The sequence below is a fragment of the Stegostoma tigrinum genome, chromosome 22 (genome assembly GCF_030684315.1).
Source record: "Stegostoma tigrinum isolate sSteTig4 chromosome 22, sSteTig4.hap1, whole genome shotgun sequence".
NCBI lineage: Eukaryota > Metazoa > Chordata > Chondrichthyes > Orectolobiformes > Stegostomatidae > Stegostoma > Stegostoma tigrinum.
Window position 1 is genome coordinate 56,128,750 of NC_081375.1, and position 18,714 is coordinate 56,147,463.

Consider the following 18,714-nt stretch of genomic DNA (forward strand, 5'->3'; position numbering starts at 1 on the left):
GTTTTTTAACTTGTGGAGATCAATTACTAAAATACATTGCTAAGTAACAGCCACTGTGTACACCTAACACTAAGAGTAAAAGGTTTATTAAACAAAGAAAAACAGAAATAGCTGAGAAACTCAGCAGGTCTCACAGCATCCATTGACCCTCCTTCAGCACTAATTGTAGCGAGGAGAACATTGGTGCACACACTGAACTCAGGGTGGAGGTTGGGGGATTGGGTCAAGGAGGAGCCCAGGGAGAGACCGATTAGCAGTAGTCCAAACAAAGGATTCATAGAATCACAGAATCCGTACAATGCAGAAAAAGGCCATTTGGCCCATCAAATCTACACAGATCTCTCCGGAGAATACCCCAACCAGGCCAAGCACCCTACCCTATTCTCATAACCCTACATTTACGATAGCTAATCTGCCTAACCTGCACTTTGCTGGACATTATGGGGCAATTAAGCATGGCCAATCCACCTAATCTTCACATCTTTGGACTGTGAGAGGAAACCAGCGCACCCAGTGGAAACCATTGCAGACCGGGAGAGAATGTGCAAACTTTACCCAAGGCTGGAATTGAACCTGGATAACTGACACTGTGAAACAGCAGTGCTAACAACTGAGGCATCATGCTGCCCACAATGGCTGGGAAGAATGAAGAACTGCTGACGGTGAAAACGGGCCAGGTGTGATGAAAGTAGCCCATGTGATAACCACATCTTGTGTGTAGTAGGACAAGGACATGGAAGGAGGGGCTCAAATCTTAAAATTGTTGAACTCAATATTCCATCATGAAGGTTGCAGGGTCTCCAACCAGAAACTGAGATGCCATCCTTCCAGCTTGCGCTGAACTTTACTGGAGCGCTGCAGCAAGCCCATGACAGAGACATTGGCCAGGACTGGCAGGCAATTGGAAACTCCATGTCTGTTTTGCAGGCAGAACACATATGTTCCACAAAGCTCAATCACATTTCACCTCCCCAGGAAAAAGGTGACCAACATTGTAAACTCTGAATACAGTAGACTAGGTTGAGTGAAGTGCAGGTAAATCGCTGCTTCACCTGTAAGGTGTGTCCAGGTCTTTGGATAGCAAGGAGGAAGGAGTTAAACAGGCAAATGTTACACATTCTGTGATTGCATGGGAAGGTGCTATGAGGGTGTGGGGACGTCCTAGGAGTGGAGAAATAGTGGACCAGGATGTTCCAGAGGAACTGTCTCAACAGAAGGCTGACAAACAGGGAAGCAGAATATTTATCTCGTGATAGCAAACTGGAGGAGGTGATAGAAATGGCAGCTTATGATCCTTTGGATTTGGAAGCTGGTGGGTTGGAAAGTGAATACCAGCCCTTCTGGTGTTGACAGAAGGAAAATAAGGTGTGATGGCCAAATTGTGGGAATTGGGTGGGACAAGGCTCAGGGCCCTGTCAACAACAGCTGTGGAGAATTCTCAGTTAGGGAAAACAGATATTTCTAAGGCCCCCCCCATAGAAGGTCGCATCATCAGAACAGCGAGAGAGAGATACACTGGGAGAATGGAATGGAGTCTTTACAGGAAATGGGGTGTGAACATCTATAGTCCAGGTAGCTGTGGAAGTTGTTTTTTTTTGTTTAAGGAAATTAATAAACTAGATTATACTAGCCTTAAAAGCTGAGAAAGACTTCATTAAAAACATTTCAAGAAGCTTCAAATTTACACTATTCCCTTTATTCCAGCAATATCTTTACAATTACCTAAACCTCAATTAAGCGACAATACTATCTCCACACTAAGACTGCTTGCTCACAGCTGTAATCAGCTTCTTTTGGTAACATTCTTACGCCTTCATTAGATGTCATTTTCTTTAGCTGGTATCTTTCCAAGATACCTGACAGCATCTGAAGAGCTTGTGGAATTGTGGACCAGGTTTGAAAGACACAATTGCCTCCTCCTGCTCTTAAGTCTTCCACTCCCATGTTTCCTACATTCCTAAGTTTTGACAGAGTTCCCTGATGGATGCTATGCTCCATATTTCTGAGAAAAACCATGCTTGGCATGTCCTAGAAGAAATACAGGGCTCTGTCAATTGGAGAAATATTTGAGTGAACCAGCAATCCGGTTACGTTTTCCTCAAGGGTCTAGGCCCAAAACGTCAGCTTTTATGTTCCTGAAATGCTGCTTGGCCTGCTGTGTTCATCCAGCTCCACACTTTGTCATCATATTTCTCTAGTTTTACACTCTCTAGAAACCCAATTACTCCCCATTTCAAAGATAATGGGAACTGCAGATGCTGGAGAATCCAAGATAACAAAGTGTGAAGCTGGATGAACACAGCAGGCCAAGCAGCATCTTAGGAGCACAAAAGCTGATGTTTCGGTCCTCTCTGATGAAGGGTCTAGGCCCGAAACGTCACCTTTTGTGCTCCTAAGATGCTGCTTGGCCTGCTATGTTTATCCAGCTTCACACTTTGTTATCTTGTACTCCCCATTTCAATATGATCTCTTGAATGCTACTTTACAGTGCAACTACAGAAGCAGGTTATTCTGTTTCTCCAGGTTATAACATCATTCAGTGAGATCATGGCTAATTGTGATTTTAATTCCACTTGTCTGCCATTTCTTCACATTACTTGATATTTCTACCCAACAAAGGTTTAAAGAATGCAACCTTCAAAATTTCATCTAATCTCAGCATGCCCAGCTTTTTCAAGGAGAATTCTAGATTATCACTACCGTGTGAGAAAATGCTCCCTTATTTCATTCCTGAACTCTCTGGTGCTAATTTTAAATTTGTGTGCCACGAGATTCTGGAGTTTTTTTCCCCAATTCATTTAGTATTTTAAACACTGCTATCAGATTAACCATGTAAATTCAGCGATATGCAGCCTAGTCTGTCATCATTTTAATGAACCTGTTGTAACCCCTTTCCAAGTTCCATATATTATTTATGGGCTGATAGCCCTTTTCTCCAATTTCACCTTGCTTCTTGTTTGTCCTTTCTAATTTGTGTCCATGTTTAAAATCACGTCAATATCATTTAACTTTTAGCCCAAAATATGCAATACGTGGATGAGTTTTTCAGTATAAAAACAACCAGTGACCAGGGCAGTTTTGTCTATCAGGAATACAGGAGCACCAACCTTGTCCACATGGATGTAATAAAAATGATTTTGGTGATAGATGGCTTTGATCAGTCGCTTGAGCTGCCTGATGGCTCTACCATGAACGACAAGCACATATACAATTCTTACAGGGGTCTGGATTGATGCCACATCTACGTTGCTGTCGTCCCACTGGATGTTGCTGTTGGGTTTTCCTACAAAAAAACACTTAAGTTAGTATAATAATGACAGGTGGACTCAGATCTAAAGAAATTCTTCACAGATTCCTTTCAATTTATTTCTCCCATTCTCACTCTTTTGTACATTATGACGACATCAGTAAAGAAACCAGCACTCTTCACGCAATTGGCTACATTGCTCAAACACCTCATCAGGTGAAAGACTGAAGTGACAGGCAGATCTCTGGAAGGTCTCATTTGAGTCTGACAAAGATTTACTGATGTGCATGCTCCATTGGGAAGTGTAGGGGTAAAGACACGACGAGGTTGAATCAACAATGATCACTGAGTGTAAAAGCAAGGAAATTATTAAAAATCTTTATAAAACACTAATTAGGTCTCAGATGAGGTACAGTCCCCAGTTCTGGACACTACATTTCAGTGAGTGCCTTGGCTAAGCTGGCAAGGAATTTACTGCAGTAATGGGGAAAGAAAGGAATGAAAAGTTTCAGTTACATGGAGAAATTGCAGAAGCTGGAAATGTTCTTAGAGCACAGAAAGGTAAGGGGAGATTCGATAAAAGCATTCAAAATTATAAGGGATTTTCATGCAGCTAACAGCAAAAAATATTTCTATGGAAGGTCACAGAGGATTCAAGCCAATTGGCAAAATATTCGTTTGGAGGATGAGAAAAATTAAGTTTAATGCAGCGAGTTGAGAGCTGGAAAGTATGCCTGAAAGCATGGTGACCATTGATTACAATGGTAACAATCAAGGCAACTGGAGAGATACTAAAAAATAAACAAAGAACAACACAGCACGGGAACAGGCCATTTGGCCATCCAAGCCTGCACCAACACATTTTGCCCTTACATACTAAAAATCACAGGATTTGTATCCTTCTATTCCCTTCCTATTCATGTATTCATCCAGGAGCTATTGTTCCTGCTTCCATTGCCTCCTCTGGCAGCACATTCCTGGCATTTACCACACTTTGTGTGAAAATCTTGCCTCGTACATCTCTTTTAAACTCCCACCCACCCACCCACCTCATTGCACCTTGAACCTGTATCCCCGAGTAACTGACCCCTGCGAGAAAGCCTCATACTTTCCACTCTACCCATGCCATTCACAATCTTATAAATTTGTATTAGGTCGCCCCTCAACCATCTGCATTCCAGTGAAAACAAACCCAGCGAGTTTTGAGAAGATTTGTAGCTCAGGTTGAGTTTCTGGATGTGAGTTTGCTCGCTGAGCTGGAAGGTTAGTTTTCAGACGCTTCGTCACCATTTTAGGTAACATCATCAGTGAGCCTCCGATGAAGCGGTGGTGTTATGTCCCGCTTTCTATTTATCTGTTTAGGTTTCCTTGGGTTGCTGTTCCTGCCACCTTCGGGTGGCATCATTGTGGCACTGCAGGAGGCCCATGATGGACATGTCGTCTAAGGAATGGGAGGGGGAGTGAAAATAGTTCGCAACTGGGAGGTGCAGTTGTTTATTGCGAACTCAGCAGAGGTGTTCTGCAAAGCGGTCCCCAAGCCTCCGCTTGGTTTCCCCAATGTAGAGGAAGCCACACCGGGTACAGTGGATACAGTATACTACATTGGCAGATGTGCAGGTGAACATCTGCTTAATATGGAAAGTCATCTTGGGGCCTGGGATGGGGGTGAGGGAGGAAGTGAGGGGGCAAGTGTAGCACTTCCTGCGGTTGCAGGGAAGGTGTCGGGTGTGATGGGGTTGGAGGGCAGTGTGGAGCGGACAAGGGAGTCATGGAGAGAGTGTTCTCTCCGGAAGGCAGACAAGGGTGGGGATGGATAAATGTCTTGGGTGGTGGGGTCGGATTGTAGATGGCGGAAGTGTCGGAGGATGATGCGTTGTATCCGGAGGTTGGTGGGGTGGTATGTGAGGACGAGGGGGATTCTCTTAGGGCGGTTATTGCGGGGGCGGGGTGAGGGATGTGTTGCGGGAAATCCCCCTTGTCCTCACATACCACCCCACCAACCTCCGGATACAACGCATCATCCTCCGATACTTCTACCATCTACATCCATGACTCCCTTGTCTGCTCCACACTGCCCTCCAACCCCACCACCTTCCCCTACAACCGCAGGAAGTGCTACACTTGCTCCCACACCTCCCCCCTCAACCCCATCCCAGGCCCCAAGATGACTTTCATATTAAGCAGAGGTTCACCTGTACATCTGCCAACGTAGTATACTGTATCCACTGTACCTGGTGTGGTTTCCGCTACGTTGGGGAAACCAAGCAGAGGCTGGGGACCACTTTGCAGAACTCCTATGCTCGGTTCGCGATAAACAACTGCACCTCCCAGTCATGAACCATTTTAACTCCCCCTCCCATTCCTTAGACGACATGTCCATCATGGGCCTCCTGCAGTGCCACAATGATGCCACCCGAAGGTTACAGGAACAGCAACTCATATTCCACTTGGGAACCCTGTAGCCCAATGGTATCAATGTGGACTTCACAAGCTTCAAAATCTCCTCCTCCCCCACCGCATGCCAAAACCAGTCCAGCTCGTCCCCTCCCCCCACTGCATCACAAAACCAGCCCAGCTCGTTCCCGCTTCCCTAACCTGTTCTTCCTCTCATCTATCCCCTCGTCCCACCTCAAGCCGCACCTCCATTTCCCACCTACCAACCTCATCCCACCTCCTTGACCTGCCCTGTCATCCCTGGACTGACCTATCCCCTCCCCACCTCCACACCTATACTCTCCTCTCCACCTACCTTCTCCTCTATCCATCTTCGGTCCGCCTCCTCCTCTCTCCCTATTTATTTCAGAACCCTCTCCCCGTCCCACTCTCTGAAGAAGGGTCTAGGCCCGAAACATCAGCTTTTGTGCTCCTGAGATGTTGCTTGACCTGCTGTGTTCATCCAGTTTCACACTTTGTAATCTTGGATTCTCCAGCATCTGCAGTTCCCATTATCTCTCTCCCCAGTCAATCCAAACTTTCTTCATCACTAAAATCCCCCATACCAGGCAACATCCTGGTAAACCTTTTCTGTAAACTCTCCAAAGCATCCACATCCTTCTGGTAGTGTGGTGACCAGAATTGTATGGAATATTACAAGTGTGGCCTAACTAAAGTTCTATAAAGTGCAGCCTAACTTGCTTATCCTTATATCAACGCCCATTCTAATGAAGGCCTTTTTTACTACCTTATCTAGCTACGCTGCCACCTTTAATAATCTGTGGACCTGTGTACCCAGATCGCTCTGCACGTCAATACTCCTAACAATTCTGCCATTCACTCTATAATTTCCACCTGTACTTGACTTTCCGAAATGCATCATCTCACATTTGTCCAGATTAAACACCATTTTCCAGTTTTCCACCCATGCTTCCAACTGATCTATATCCTGTTGAATCCTCTGACAAACCTGCTCACTCTCCACAGCTCAACCAATCTTTGTATTGTCTGCAAACTTACTCATTAGACCAGCCACATTTTCCTCCAAATCTTCTATGTAGGCCATGAACAGCAGAAGTTCCAGCACTCATCCCTGTGGAACATCTCTAGTCACAACATTCCATTCTGAAAAGCATCCTTCCACCGTTACCCTCTGTCTCCTATGGCTACCAGCTCTGTATCCATCTTGCCAACTCACCCCAATACCATGTGAATTTGCCTTTTGTACCAGCCTGCTATGTGTCAGGCAATGAGGAAAATTTAAAAATTATTTCAATCAGAGGTGGGCATTGCATTTGTTGTCTATACTTAATTGCCCTTGAGAAAATGGTCGCCTCTTTAACTGAAGCAGTCCATGTGATGTATCCACACACACAATGCTGTTAGGGAGGTTGCAGCATATTCACCCAGTGACAGTGAAGGGCCAGCAATAAAACTAAAATGTAGGAAAGGTGTGCAAGATAAGCTTGGAATTGGTGATGTATCTGCTGCCAATTGGTGGAGCTGTGGATAGTGAGAAAGGATATCAAAGGATGGAACAGGAGATTGATCAGCTGGAAAATGGGACAGAAAAACAGCAGTTGGAGTTTAATCCATAGAAGTCTGAGGTAATGCATTTTAGGAGGTCAATTGTAAGAGGAATGTATGTCGCAAATGGCGAGACCCTGAGGAACACTGACACACAGACGAATTGGTACATAGAACAGTACAGCACAGGAATGGTCCCTTCAACTCACGATATGGCGCCAAACATTAGGTCAAATTAAACTAATCCCTTCTGCCTGCTCTTGGTCCATATCCCTCTATACCTTGCATATTCATGTGCTTATCTAAAAGTCCCTTCAACACCCGTATTGTATCTTCCTCCACCACCATCCCTGGCAGCACATTCCAGACACTGCGTAAAAGAACTTGCCCCTCACATCTACTTTGAAGTTCTCCCCTCTCAGCTTAAATGCATGCCCCTGGTATTAGACATTTCAATTCTGGGAAAAAGATTCTGATTGTCAACTCTATCAATGCAACTCATTCTTTTATCATCTTCTGTCAAGTCTCCCTTCAGCCTCTGCTGCTCCAGATAAAACAAGCCTATTTTTCCTCATATCCTGTAATCCAGGCAGTATTCTAGGAGGGGGAGTTGAAATGGTTCGCGACTTGTTCTTTAGGGTGAACCGAGCATAGGTGTTCTGCAAAGCGGTCCCTAAGCCTTCATTTGGTTTCCCTGATGTAGAGGAGGCCACAACGGGAGCATTGGATACAGTACACCTCATTGCCTCTTGTTTTCAGCGGCAGCAGTGCAAGCCAGAGGGCCAATTGGAAGGTAAGGCAGTTTTTGTTTCTCCCTGTATAAAAACTTATCTCGTGCAGCAAGCAGCCCTCTTGTTTTCAGCAGCGGGTGTGTGGAGGGAACGCGAGCCAGGAAGAAACAGATAAATTTGGGCATTGGCTAAATCCGAAACACTACACGTGTAGTGTTTCCCACCCGTCGCCTCCTCTACATAAAAGACTGTGCGAAGGTTCGGTAAGGTAAGGCTTTTTTTTTAGTCGTCTTCTGGAAATCTAGAGTCAAGGGAATGGAAGCTAGGGCAGTTGCATGCCCCTCTTGCAGGATGTGGGAGGTAAGCATCACTGTGGGTGTCCCTTCTGACTTCAGCTGCGAGAAGTGCACCCAACTGCAGCTCCTCAAAAGCCATGTAACAGAACTGGAGTTGGAGCTGGATGAATTCTGGATCATTCAGGAGGCTGAGGGGGTGATAGAGAGGAGTTGCAGGGAGGTGGTCACACTCAAGGTACAGGAAGGTAGCTGGGTGACTGTCAGGAAGAGAAAAGGGGATAGGCAGAGAGTGCAGGGATCCCCTGTGGCCATTCCCCTCAATAATAAGTATGCCATTTTGGATAATGTTGCGAGTCAACTTACCAGGCGAAGGCCATAGCGGACAGGTCTCTGACACTGAGCCTGGCCCTGTGGCAAAGAAGGGAAGGGGGGAGAACAGGAGAGCAATTGTAGTGGGGGATTCAACAGTAAGAGGCACAGACAAGTGGTTCTGTGGACACGAACAAGATGAAAGGATGGTATGTCGCCTCCCAGGTGCCAGGGTCCATGATGTCTCAGATCGTGTCTTCAAGAACCTTAAGGGGGAGGGTGAACAACCAGCAGTCATGGTACACATCGGTACCAATCCATATAGGTGGAAAAAGGACTGAGAATTGAAAAACGAGTACAGGGAGTGAGGTTGAAAGCTGAGGTCCAAGACGAACAGGGTGGTTATCTAGGAATTATTACCAATGCCACGTGATAACAAGGTAAGAAAACGGGAGAGAGTGCAGCTAAACATGTGGCTACAGGGCTGGCGTAGCAGGGGGGGCTTCCATTATGTTGATAATTGGAGCACATTCTGGGGAAGGGGGTGCCTGTACAGCGAGGATGGGTTGCACCTGAGCCAGAAGGGCACAAATATCCTGGGAGGGAGGTTTGCTAGAGCTGTACAGGATGGTTTAAACTAGTTTGACAGGGGGTGGGAAACCGGACTTATAATTCAAGAGGATGAGGTATTCAACCTTCCAACAGATACAACAGGGAATGAGGTGGCTTAAAAAGAAATGTGGTCGATAGAGCGTAACTGCGGACACTGAGATGGTTCAATGCTAGAAGTATTAGATATAAAGCGGATGAACTTAGAGCATGAGTCGATACTTGGAACTACGATGTTGTGGCCATTACAGAAACTTGGATAACTCAGGGAGACAAATGGTTTTTGGAAATTCCAGGATTTAGATGCTTTAAAACAAATACGGAGGGTGGAAAAGGAGGTAGGGGATTGGCATTGCTAGTCAGGGAGAAAATAGCAGCTACAGAAAGGCAGTTCGGGAATGGCAGGTCTGCAGACTCAGTTTGGGATGAGGTCCAGAACAAGAAAGGAGCAGTCACTTTGTTCGGGTTTTTTTCCAGACCCCAGAATAGTTGCAGAGAAGTAGAGGAGCGGATTGGGAGGCAGATACTGGAAAGGTGCAGAAGTCACAGGGTTGTAGTCATGGGTGACTTCAACTTTCCAAGTATCGATTGGAAACATTTTAGTTGTAATAGTTTAGATGGAGCAGATTTTGTCCAGTGCGCTCAGGAAGGATTCCTGATACAGTACGTAGATAGACCAACACAAGGGGAGGCCACTTTGGATTTGGTGCTTGGCAACGAACCGGGCCAAGTGTTAGGCATGTTAGTAGGAGAGCATTTTGGCGGTAGCGATCATAGCTCTGTTTCTTTCACGAAAGTCATGGATAAGGATAGGTACAGAGGGCAGGGTAAAGTTTACAATTGGGGGAAGAGTGATTACAATTCAGTTAGGCAAGAACTGGGCAGTATAAATTGGGAACAGATGCTGTCAGGGAAGGGCACCACAGAAATGTGGAGATCGTTTAAGGAACGCATACTGCATGTGCTCAATATGTTTGTCCCTAGCAGGCAGAGAAGATGCAGTCAAGTGAGGGAGCCATGGTTCTGAAGAGAGGTCGATCAACTGGTTAACAGGAAGAAGAAGTCTCATGTAAGGTTTAGGAAAAGAGGAACAGAAAAGGCTCTAGAGGGATACAAGTTAGCCACAAAGGAGCTGAAGAAAGGGTTTAGGAGAGCTATAGCGGGGCACGAGAAAACCTTGGTGGATAGGATCAAGGAAAATTCCAAGGCTTTTTACACGTATGTGCAGAACAAGTGAATGACCAGAAAAAGGGTAGGGCCGATCAAGAATTGTAAAAAGGAATTTGTGCATAGAGCCTAAAGAGTTAGAACTGACAGGACCTCGCTGTAGAGGAGGACATTGTGAAACAGGCAGGTAGGCTAAAGGAGGTCGCTGTTAGTAAAGAAGATGCGCTAGGAATTCTGAGGGAGTTTAAGACAGGTAAGTCCCCCAGGCCTGATCGGATTTATCCAAGGATTCTATGGGAAGCGTGGGGCGAGACCGCAGGGTCTTTGGCGATGATTTTTTTCATCCTCACCGTCCACATGTACAGTGCTGGAAGACTGGAAAGATGCAAACATTATTCCATTGTTCCAAAAGGGAGTAGGGATAACCCTGGATATTATAGGCCAGTTAGTCTTACATCAGTGGTGGGCAAATTATTGAAAAGGGCTCTAACAGATAGGATTTATGATCACTTGGAAAGGCACAGTTTGATTCATGGTAGTGAGCATGGATTTGTGAGGGGTAGATCATGCTTCACAAACCTTACTGAATTCTTTGAAGAGGTAACCAAACATGGAGATGAAGGTAGAGCAGTGGGTGTGGTATACATGGATTTAAGTAAGGCATCTGATAAGGTTGCCCATGGTAGGCTCATGCAGAAAGTAAGGAGGCATGGGATAGGGACAAATATGGCAGATTGGATTCAGAATTACTGACCCTTAGACAAAGGGTGGTAGAAGACAGAAAATATTCAACATGGTGCTCAGTTCTGAGTAGTGTACCACAAGGATCTGTTCTGGGTCCGCTTCTATTTGTGATTTTTGTTAATGATTTAGATGAAGGAGTGGAAGGATGGATTAACAAGTTCATAGATGATACAAAGGTGGGTCACATTGTGGACAGTTTGGAGGGCTGTTCTAAGTTACAAAGGGATATTGATAAAAATGCAGAGCTGGGCTGAGAAGCGGCAGATGGAGTTTAACCCTGAAAAGTATGAAGTTATTCATTTTGGAAGGACAAACTTGAAAGCAGTATATAGGGTTAACGGAAAGATACTTGGCAGTGTGGAGGAGTAGAGGGTTCTTGGGGTTCATGTTCACAGTTCCCTGAAAGCCACCACGCAGATGGGTAGATTTGTTAAGAAGGCGTACAGTGTGTTAGCTTTCGTTAATAGAGGGATGGAATTCAAAAGCCGTGAAGTTATGCTCCAGATATACAAAAGCCTGGTTTGGCCACATCTGGACTATTGTGTGCAGTACTGGTCACCTCATTACAGGAAAGATGTGGAAGCATTAGAAAAGGTGTAGAGGAGACTTAACAAGATGGAGCCTGGAATGGAGGGAAGGTCTTACAAGTATAGGTTGAGAGAGCGAGGGCTTTTCACTTTAGCATGATGAAGGATGAGAGGTGACTTGATAGAGGTTTACAAAATGATCAGAGGTATGGACAGAATGGACAGCCAGAGACATTTTCCCCGGGTGGAGGTAGCTTTTACGAGGGGACGTAGTTTTAAAATGAAAGAAAGTAGAGATCAGGGAGACATCAGAGGTAAGTTCTTTTCTCAGAGGATGGTATGGGTGTGGAATGCTTTGCTGGAGAGGGTGGTGGAGTCGGCCTCATTAGGGCATTTAAGCGGCTATGAGAAAGGCACATGGATGATAGTATAAGGCAGCGGTGGCTGTTAGTTAGACCTTAGGTTTAAGGTAGAAGTTCAGCACAACATTGTGGGCCGAAGGGCCTGTACTGTGCTGTACTGTTCTATGTTCTGTTAGCAGATGTCCAGGTCAACATCTGCTTGATATGGAAAGTCTTCTTGGGGCCTGGGATGGGGTTGAGGGGGAAGGTGTAGGGGCAGGTGTAGCACTTCCGACGGTTGCAGGGAAAAGTGCCAGGTGTGATCAGGCTGGAGGGGAGTGTGGAGCGGACAAGGAGTCGCGGAGAAAGTGGTCCCCCCGGAAAGCAGATAGGGGTGGGGAGGGAAAAATGTCTTTGGTGGTGGAGTCGGATTTCAGATGGCAGAAGTGTCGGAGGATAATGCTTTGGATCCGGAGGTTGGTGGGGTGATACGTGAGGACGAGGGCAATTCTGTTTTGGATGTTATTGCGGGGAGGAGGTGTCGGGGACTAGTTGCGGGAAATGCAGGAGACACAGTCGAGGGCATTCTCAACCAATCCCCTCCCACTCCTCAAACGACATGTCCATCCTGGACGTCCTGCAGTGCCACAACGGTGGTACCCGAGTGTTGTGGGAACAGCAACTCATATTCCGCTTGGGAAACCTGCGGCCCAATGGTATCGATATGGACTTCACAAGCTTCAAAATCTCCCTTCCACCTACTGCATCCCAAAACCAACCCAGCTTGTCTCCGCCTCCTTAACCTGTCCTTCCTCCCACCTATCCACTCATCCCACCTCAAGACCCACCCCCATCTCCTATCTACTAACCTCATCCCGCCCCCTTGACCTGCTGGACCTCCCCGGACTGACTTATCTCCTCCCTACCTCCCCACCCACACTCACCTTTACTGGTTCCATCCCCACATCTTTGAGCTGGCCTTCTCCTCTATCCATTTTCTATCTGCCTCCCCGCTCTCTCCCTATTTATTTCAGAACCCCCTTCCCCTCCCCCATTTCTGATAAAGGGTCCAGGCTCAAAACGTCAGCCTTCCTGTTCCTCTGATGCTGCTTGGCCTGCTGTGTTCATCCAGCTCCACACTTTGTTATCTCAGTATTCTGGCAAACCTCTTCTACCCCTTCTTCAAAGTCTTCACATCCTTCCTGTAAATGAATGCAATACTCTAACTGCTGCCTAACCAAAGTCTTGTAATGCTGCAACATGACATCCTGACTCTTGTACTCAATGTCCCGACGAAGAAAGGCAAGCATGCTACATGCTTTCTTTACCACCCTATCTACTTGTATGGATCTTGCGGTCTAAGTCTATAGTTCCCTGAAAGTGGCAACACAGTAGCTAAAGTCATAGAGAAGGCATACGGGTTCCCTTCATTGGTTGGGACATTGAATTTAAAAGTTGCCAAGTCTAGCCGCAACTACATAAAATTTTGATCAGGTTACATTCGGAGTTAGTTCTCATCACTGCACTGTAGGAAGGATGTGGGGGCTTTGGAGAGGAGGCAGAAGAGGTTTACCGGGATGTTATCTGGATGAAAGCATATTAGCCATAAGGACAAGTCGGATAAACTTTGATTGTTTTCACTCGAGCAAAAGCGGCTGAGAGGTGACCTAATCTAAGTATATAAAATTATGAGGAGCGACCATTAGGAATTTCTTACCCAGAAGGATGGAGGGGTTCAAACGAGAAAACAGGAGCAAGTATTTTTTTAAACACAGAGAGTGGCAGGTGTCTGGAATGCACTGCTGGGGTGGTTGTGGAGGCAGATACAATAAGGGCAGCTAAGGAGCTTTTAAATAAGCTTTGGATGACCTTTCACTCAGGAAAAGGAAAATATTGTAGAGGAGAGGACTGAGTTACAGGCTATTAGAATTGAAAGGATTGAGGTTAGTAAGGAGGAGGTGTTATCAATTCTGGAAGGTGTGAAGGTAGATAAATCCCCTGGGCTGGATGGGATTTTTCCAAGGATTCTCTGGGAAGTTAGGGAGGAGATGGCGGAGCCTTTGGCCTTGATCTTTGAGTCCTCATTGTCTACAGGTTTAGTACCAGAGGACTGGAGGATTGCAAATGTTGTGCCCTTATTCAAGAAGGGCAGTAGAGATGACTCAGGTAATTATAGATCAGTGAGCCTTACATCTGTTGTAGGAAAAGTTTTGGAAAGGATTATAAGAGATAGGATTTATAATCATCTAGCAAGTAACAATTTGATTGGAGATAGTCAACATGGATTCGTCCAGGGCAGGTCATGGCTCACAAACCTCATTGAGTTTTTTGGCAAGGTGACCAAGCATGCGAATGAGGGTAGGGCAGTTGACGTGGTGTACATGGACTTCAGTAAAGCCTTTGATAAGGTAGGCTATTGGAGAAAATGCAGAGGCATGGGATTGAGGGAGATTTAGCAGTGTAGATTAGAAACTGGCTTTCTGTAAGAAGGCAACGAGTGGTAGTTGATGGAAAATATTCAGCCTGGAGTCCGGTTACTAGTGGTGCGCCTCAAGGATCTGTTTTGGGACCAATTCTGTTTGTCATTTTTATCAATGACTTGGACGCAGGCATTGTTGGATGGGTTAGTAAGTTTGCAGATGACACTAAAGTCGGTGGAGTGGTGGACGGTGTACAAGAATGTTGCAGGTTGCAGGGAGAAATGGATAAAGTGCAGAATTGGGCTGAAGGGTGGAAAATGGGTTCAATGCAGATAAATGAGTGAAATGATTCACTTTGGGAAGAATAATAGGAAAGCAGAATACTGGGTCAATGGAAAGATTCTTGGTAGTGTGGATGTGCAGAGAGGTCATGGTGTCCATGTATATAGTTCCCTGAAAGTTGCCACCCAGGTTGATAGTGCTGTTAAAAAGGCTTATGGTGTGTTAGGTTTTATTGGTAGAGGGTTTGAGTTTCGGAGCCATGATGTCATGCTACATCTGTACAAAACACTAATGCGGCCTCACTTGGAATATTGTGTACAGTTCTAGTCACCCCATTATAGGAAGGATGTGGAAGCATTGGAAAAGTTGCAGAGGAGGTTTACCAGGATGTTGACTGGTCTGGAGCGAAGGTCTTATGAGGAAAGGCTGAGGGACTTAGGTCTGTTCTCATTGGAGAGAAGAAGGCTAAGAGGTGATTTAACAGAGACATACAAGATGATCAGAGGCTCAGATAGGGTGGACAGTGACAGTCTTTTTCCTAGGATGATGGCGCCGGCTTGTACGAGGGGGCATAGCTGAAAATTGAGGGGTGATAGATTTAAAACAGATGTCAGAGGCAGGTTCTTTACTCAGACAGTGGTAAAGGCCTGCCAATGTAGTTAACTCAGCCACATTAGGGACATTTAAACAGTCCTCGGATAAGCATATGGATGATGATGGGATAGTGTAGGAGAATGGGCTTAGATTAGTTCACAGGGCGGCACAACATTGAGGGCCGAAGGGCCTGTTCTGAGCTGTATTGTTCTATGTTCTATAAGCACATGAATGTGCAAGGAATGGAGGGATCTGGACGAAGGGCAGGCGGAAGGGATTAGTTTAATTTTGCTTCATGTTCATCATGTTCCAATCCCTCTGTATATCAATGTTCCCAAGGTTCTGGCCATTCAGCATATTTTCCTCTCGCAATTGGCCTCCGAAAACACATAACCTCACAACTGTATGATGAGGCCTGTGTTGGACAGGGGTGGATAAAGTCAGAAGTCACCATCTCTAACTCTAACTGTGAACAAATTAACTGACCTGCTGACAAACTGAATAATTCCCCTTAATTACTAAAAATTTCTGAACAGAACAAAATTCAAATAGCATGCTGTTCCAAAAAATACAAGTCGCACTTATATAAACCACAGTAACATGAAAAATAAATTAAAACTTCAACTCTCAAAACTACAGTCAGAATGAAGAAGGGTCTGATGCTGCTTGGCCTGCTGTGTTCATCCAGCTTCAGACCGTGTTATCTCAGATTCTCCAGCATCGGGAGTTCCTACTATCTCTCTACAGTCAGAATGTGTCTTCCGGAATGTTCTGTGCCTTTTCCACTATTCTTGTCAGGAATTCCTTCTTAATCGAATTCTTGTGACAGAAATATTAGCTAAATGTGCCATGGTACCTTTCAGAAGGTGTTTAATCAGCCAGATTAAAGATTTCTGTGAGAGCCAGAGTTTTACTCTTCTAATGGCAGATCACTCACACACTAATTTTCAAAAGCTCTCTTCTCATGTACCCTTGGTAAACTGTCAATTTTTTTATTATAGGAGCGGTCCAAGATTGTCAATATGCCAGATTTAAATTTAAGGATTTTGGTATCTCCAGCTGCTTCAAATTAATTGGCTGATATTCAAGCTGGTTGCCTTAACGTCAAAACAAACCTAGCTTACCAGATGGGTGGGGTTACATTAGCGCAGCATGAACCCAAGATCACAGTTGAGACCATCCATGTGGGCATGGAACTTGTCTATCAGTGTCTGCTAGGCAATTCTGTGTTGTTGTGTATCACATCCTCCAAGGTGGCCTTTGAGATTCACAATAATACAGTCATCGAGCAGAAACTGATAGTCACGTTCTGTATCCATGCAGACAGCCTCAGCTCTGATCTTGGGTTCATGTTGTGCTACATATAACCCCACCATACAGTTCTGTGTAAAATCTTCCTCATTGTCCTGTATTGACATCATCACCTTGATAACTTATTATCTCTCTACCTTAATTAGTTTGTATCGTTTTGGATTATTTGTTACTTTGGTTAGATGCACATCATGTAATTCTTGTACCCATCATGTTATTCCAGTCACTTAGTTAGTCTCTACCACCATCCTTTTTTTTTATTTTTTGTAATTATTAATCAGATCATAAGTCATCCCTTCACTTGTTATTCAACTGTTGACACTTTACTCACACTATTGAACACTTTTGATCACCTGCATAGGCTTGTTTTTCAGCCTGTCAATACTCCACTTATTCTATTGAGAATTACCTCTTGTCATTCTCAATTACCTGGAATTATCTTGCCATTATAAACCCTGGTGAGACCACACTTGGAATATAGTGTCCAGTTCTGCTTTCCCTATTATAGGAAAGATGTGGAGGCTTTGGAGAGGGTGTAAAGGAGGTTTACCAGGATGCTGCCTGGACTGGAGGGCTTGTCTTACGAGCAGAGGTTGACTGAGCTCGGACTTTTCTCTCTGGAGAGAAGGAGGAAGAGAGGTGACCTGATCGAGGTGTACAAGGTAATGAGAGGCATGCATAGAGTCGATAGCCAAAGACTTTTCCCCAGGGCAGGATTAACTGCCACAAGGGGTCATAGTGTTAGGAGGAAGGTATAGAGGAGACGTCAGAGGGAGGTTCTTCACCCAGAGAGTTGTGAACGCATGGAATACTTTGCCGGTGGTAGTCGTGGAAGCGGAGTCATTAGTGACATTTAAGCGACTGCTGGACATGCACATGGACAGCAGTGAATTGAGGGGAATGTAGGTTAGGTTATTTTATTTTTGGATTAGGATTAATCCATGGCACAACATGGTGGGCCGAAGGGCCTGTACTGTGCTCTACTTTTCTATGTTCTATGTTTTATTATCTCTCTGCATATAAATTCTGTGCCTATGTACTTCCTTCCACTTCACCTGATGAAGGAGCAGCACTCTAAAAGCTTATAATTTCAAATAAATCTGTTGGATTATAACCTGGTGTTGTGTGGCTTCTGACTTTGTCCACTTGTACGGATCAAACTTCATCTGCCGTTTATCAGTCCAATTTTCCATTAAAAAACTGTACAAAACTGGAAACAAGACTGCTCACCATGACAGACAGGATCAAATAATCTCACAGCGGGACAGAACAAAGCACTTCAACAGAGGCTGCACAACACTGACAATATCACCTAGAAGGGAGACGAAACATTTGCATGAAAACCAGTCAGCTTGGCGAGCCAACCAACATATTCCAAATGCGATTTGACTGGAGCCTTATACAGTTCCTGCTCTCTTGAAATTGCAGCACTCTTGAAATGAATGTTAACATAACATTTGCCTTCCTAATTGCCAGATGAACCTAAATGTTAACGTTAAGAGAGTCCTGAACTAGGACTCCCAAGTACCTTTGTGCTTCAGATTTCCAAACCCTTTCCTCATTCAGAAAATAGTCCAAGCCTCTATTCTTGTCACCAAAGTGCATAGCCTCACCATTTCCCACAATGTATTCCATCTCTGACTTCTTTTGTCCACTCTCTGAATCTGCCCAAGTCCTTCAACACCACCTGCCCTTCCATTCATCTTTGTGTCATCTGCAAACTTAGCAACAAGGCTGCATTTTGTCTACACAATGCTTCAGAGACCTACATTATGAACAGAGAGTATAGTAAATTAGACTAAACTAAGTGAAGGTAAATTGTTGCTTCACCTAGTAGGTGTCTCTGTGGTCTTGGATTGAGAAGAGGGATGAGGTAAATGGGCAAATTTTGCAACTCCTGCAATTGTATGGGATGGTGGTTAGGGGGACACTTGTGGGAATGGAGTGAATGCTGACAAGGGGAAGGAATGGGTGTATGGTGGTAGCATCCTACTAGAAGTTGCAGAAATGGAGGCCTATGCTCCTTTGGATGTGGATGCTAGTGATAACTCCTTCCAGTGTTTGTAGAAAGAGAAGGAAAGAGGGCTGAAGTTCAGGAAAAAGGTCGGACATGGCCAAGATAGTAGGAACTGCCGATGTTGGAGAATCTGAGATAACACGGTGTGAAGCTGGATGA

The 18,714-nt window shown here is 45.0% G+C and overlaps 1 protein-coding gene across 2 annotated transcripts in view; it reads right to left on the bottom strand.

Annotated features, from left to right (window-relative positions):
- Positions 1-18,714, bottom strand: part of xylt2 (xylosyltransferase II) — a 264,687-nt gene that overhangs the window by 161,019 nt on the left and 84,954 nt on the right. For both annotated transcript variants that reach the window (XM_048555300.2, XM_048555299.2), the window contains exon 3: positions 3,108-3,283. In XM_048555300.2, coding sequence (XP_048411257.1) covers positions 3,108-3,283 — 176 coding nt within the window. The remainder of the gene's footprint in view (positions 1-3,107; positions 3,284-18,714) is intronic.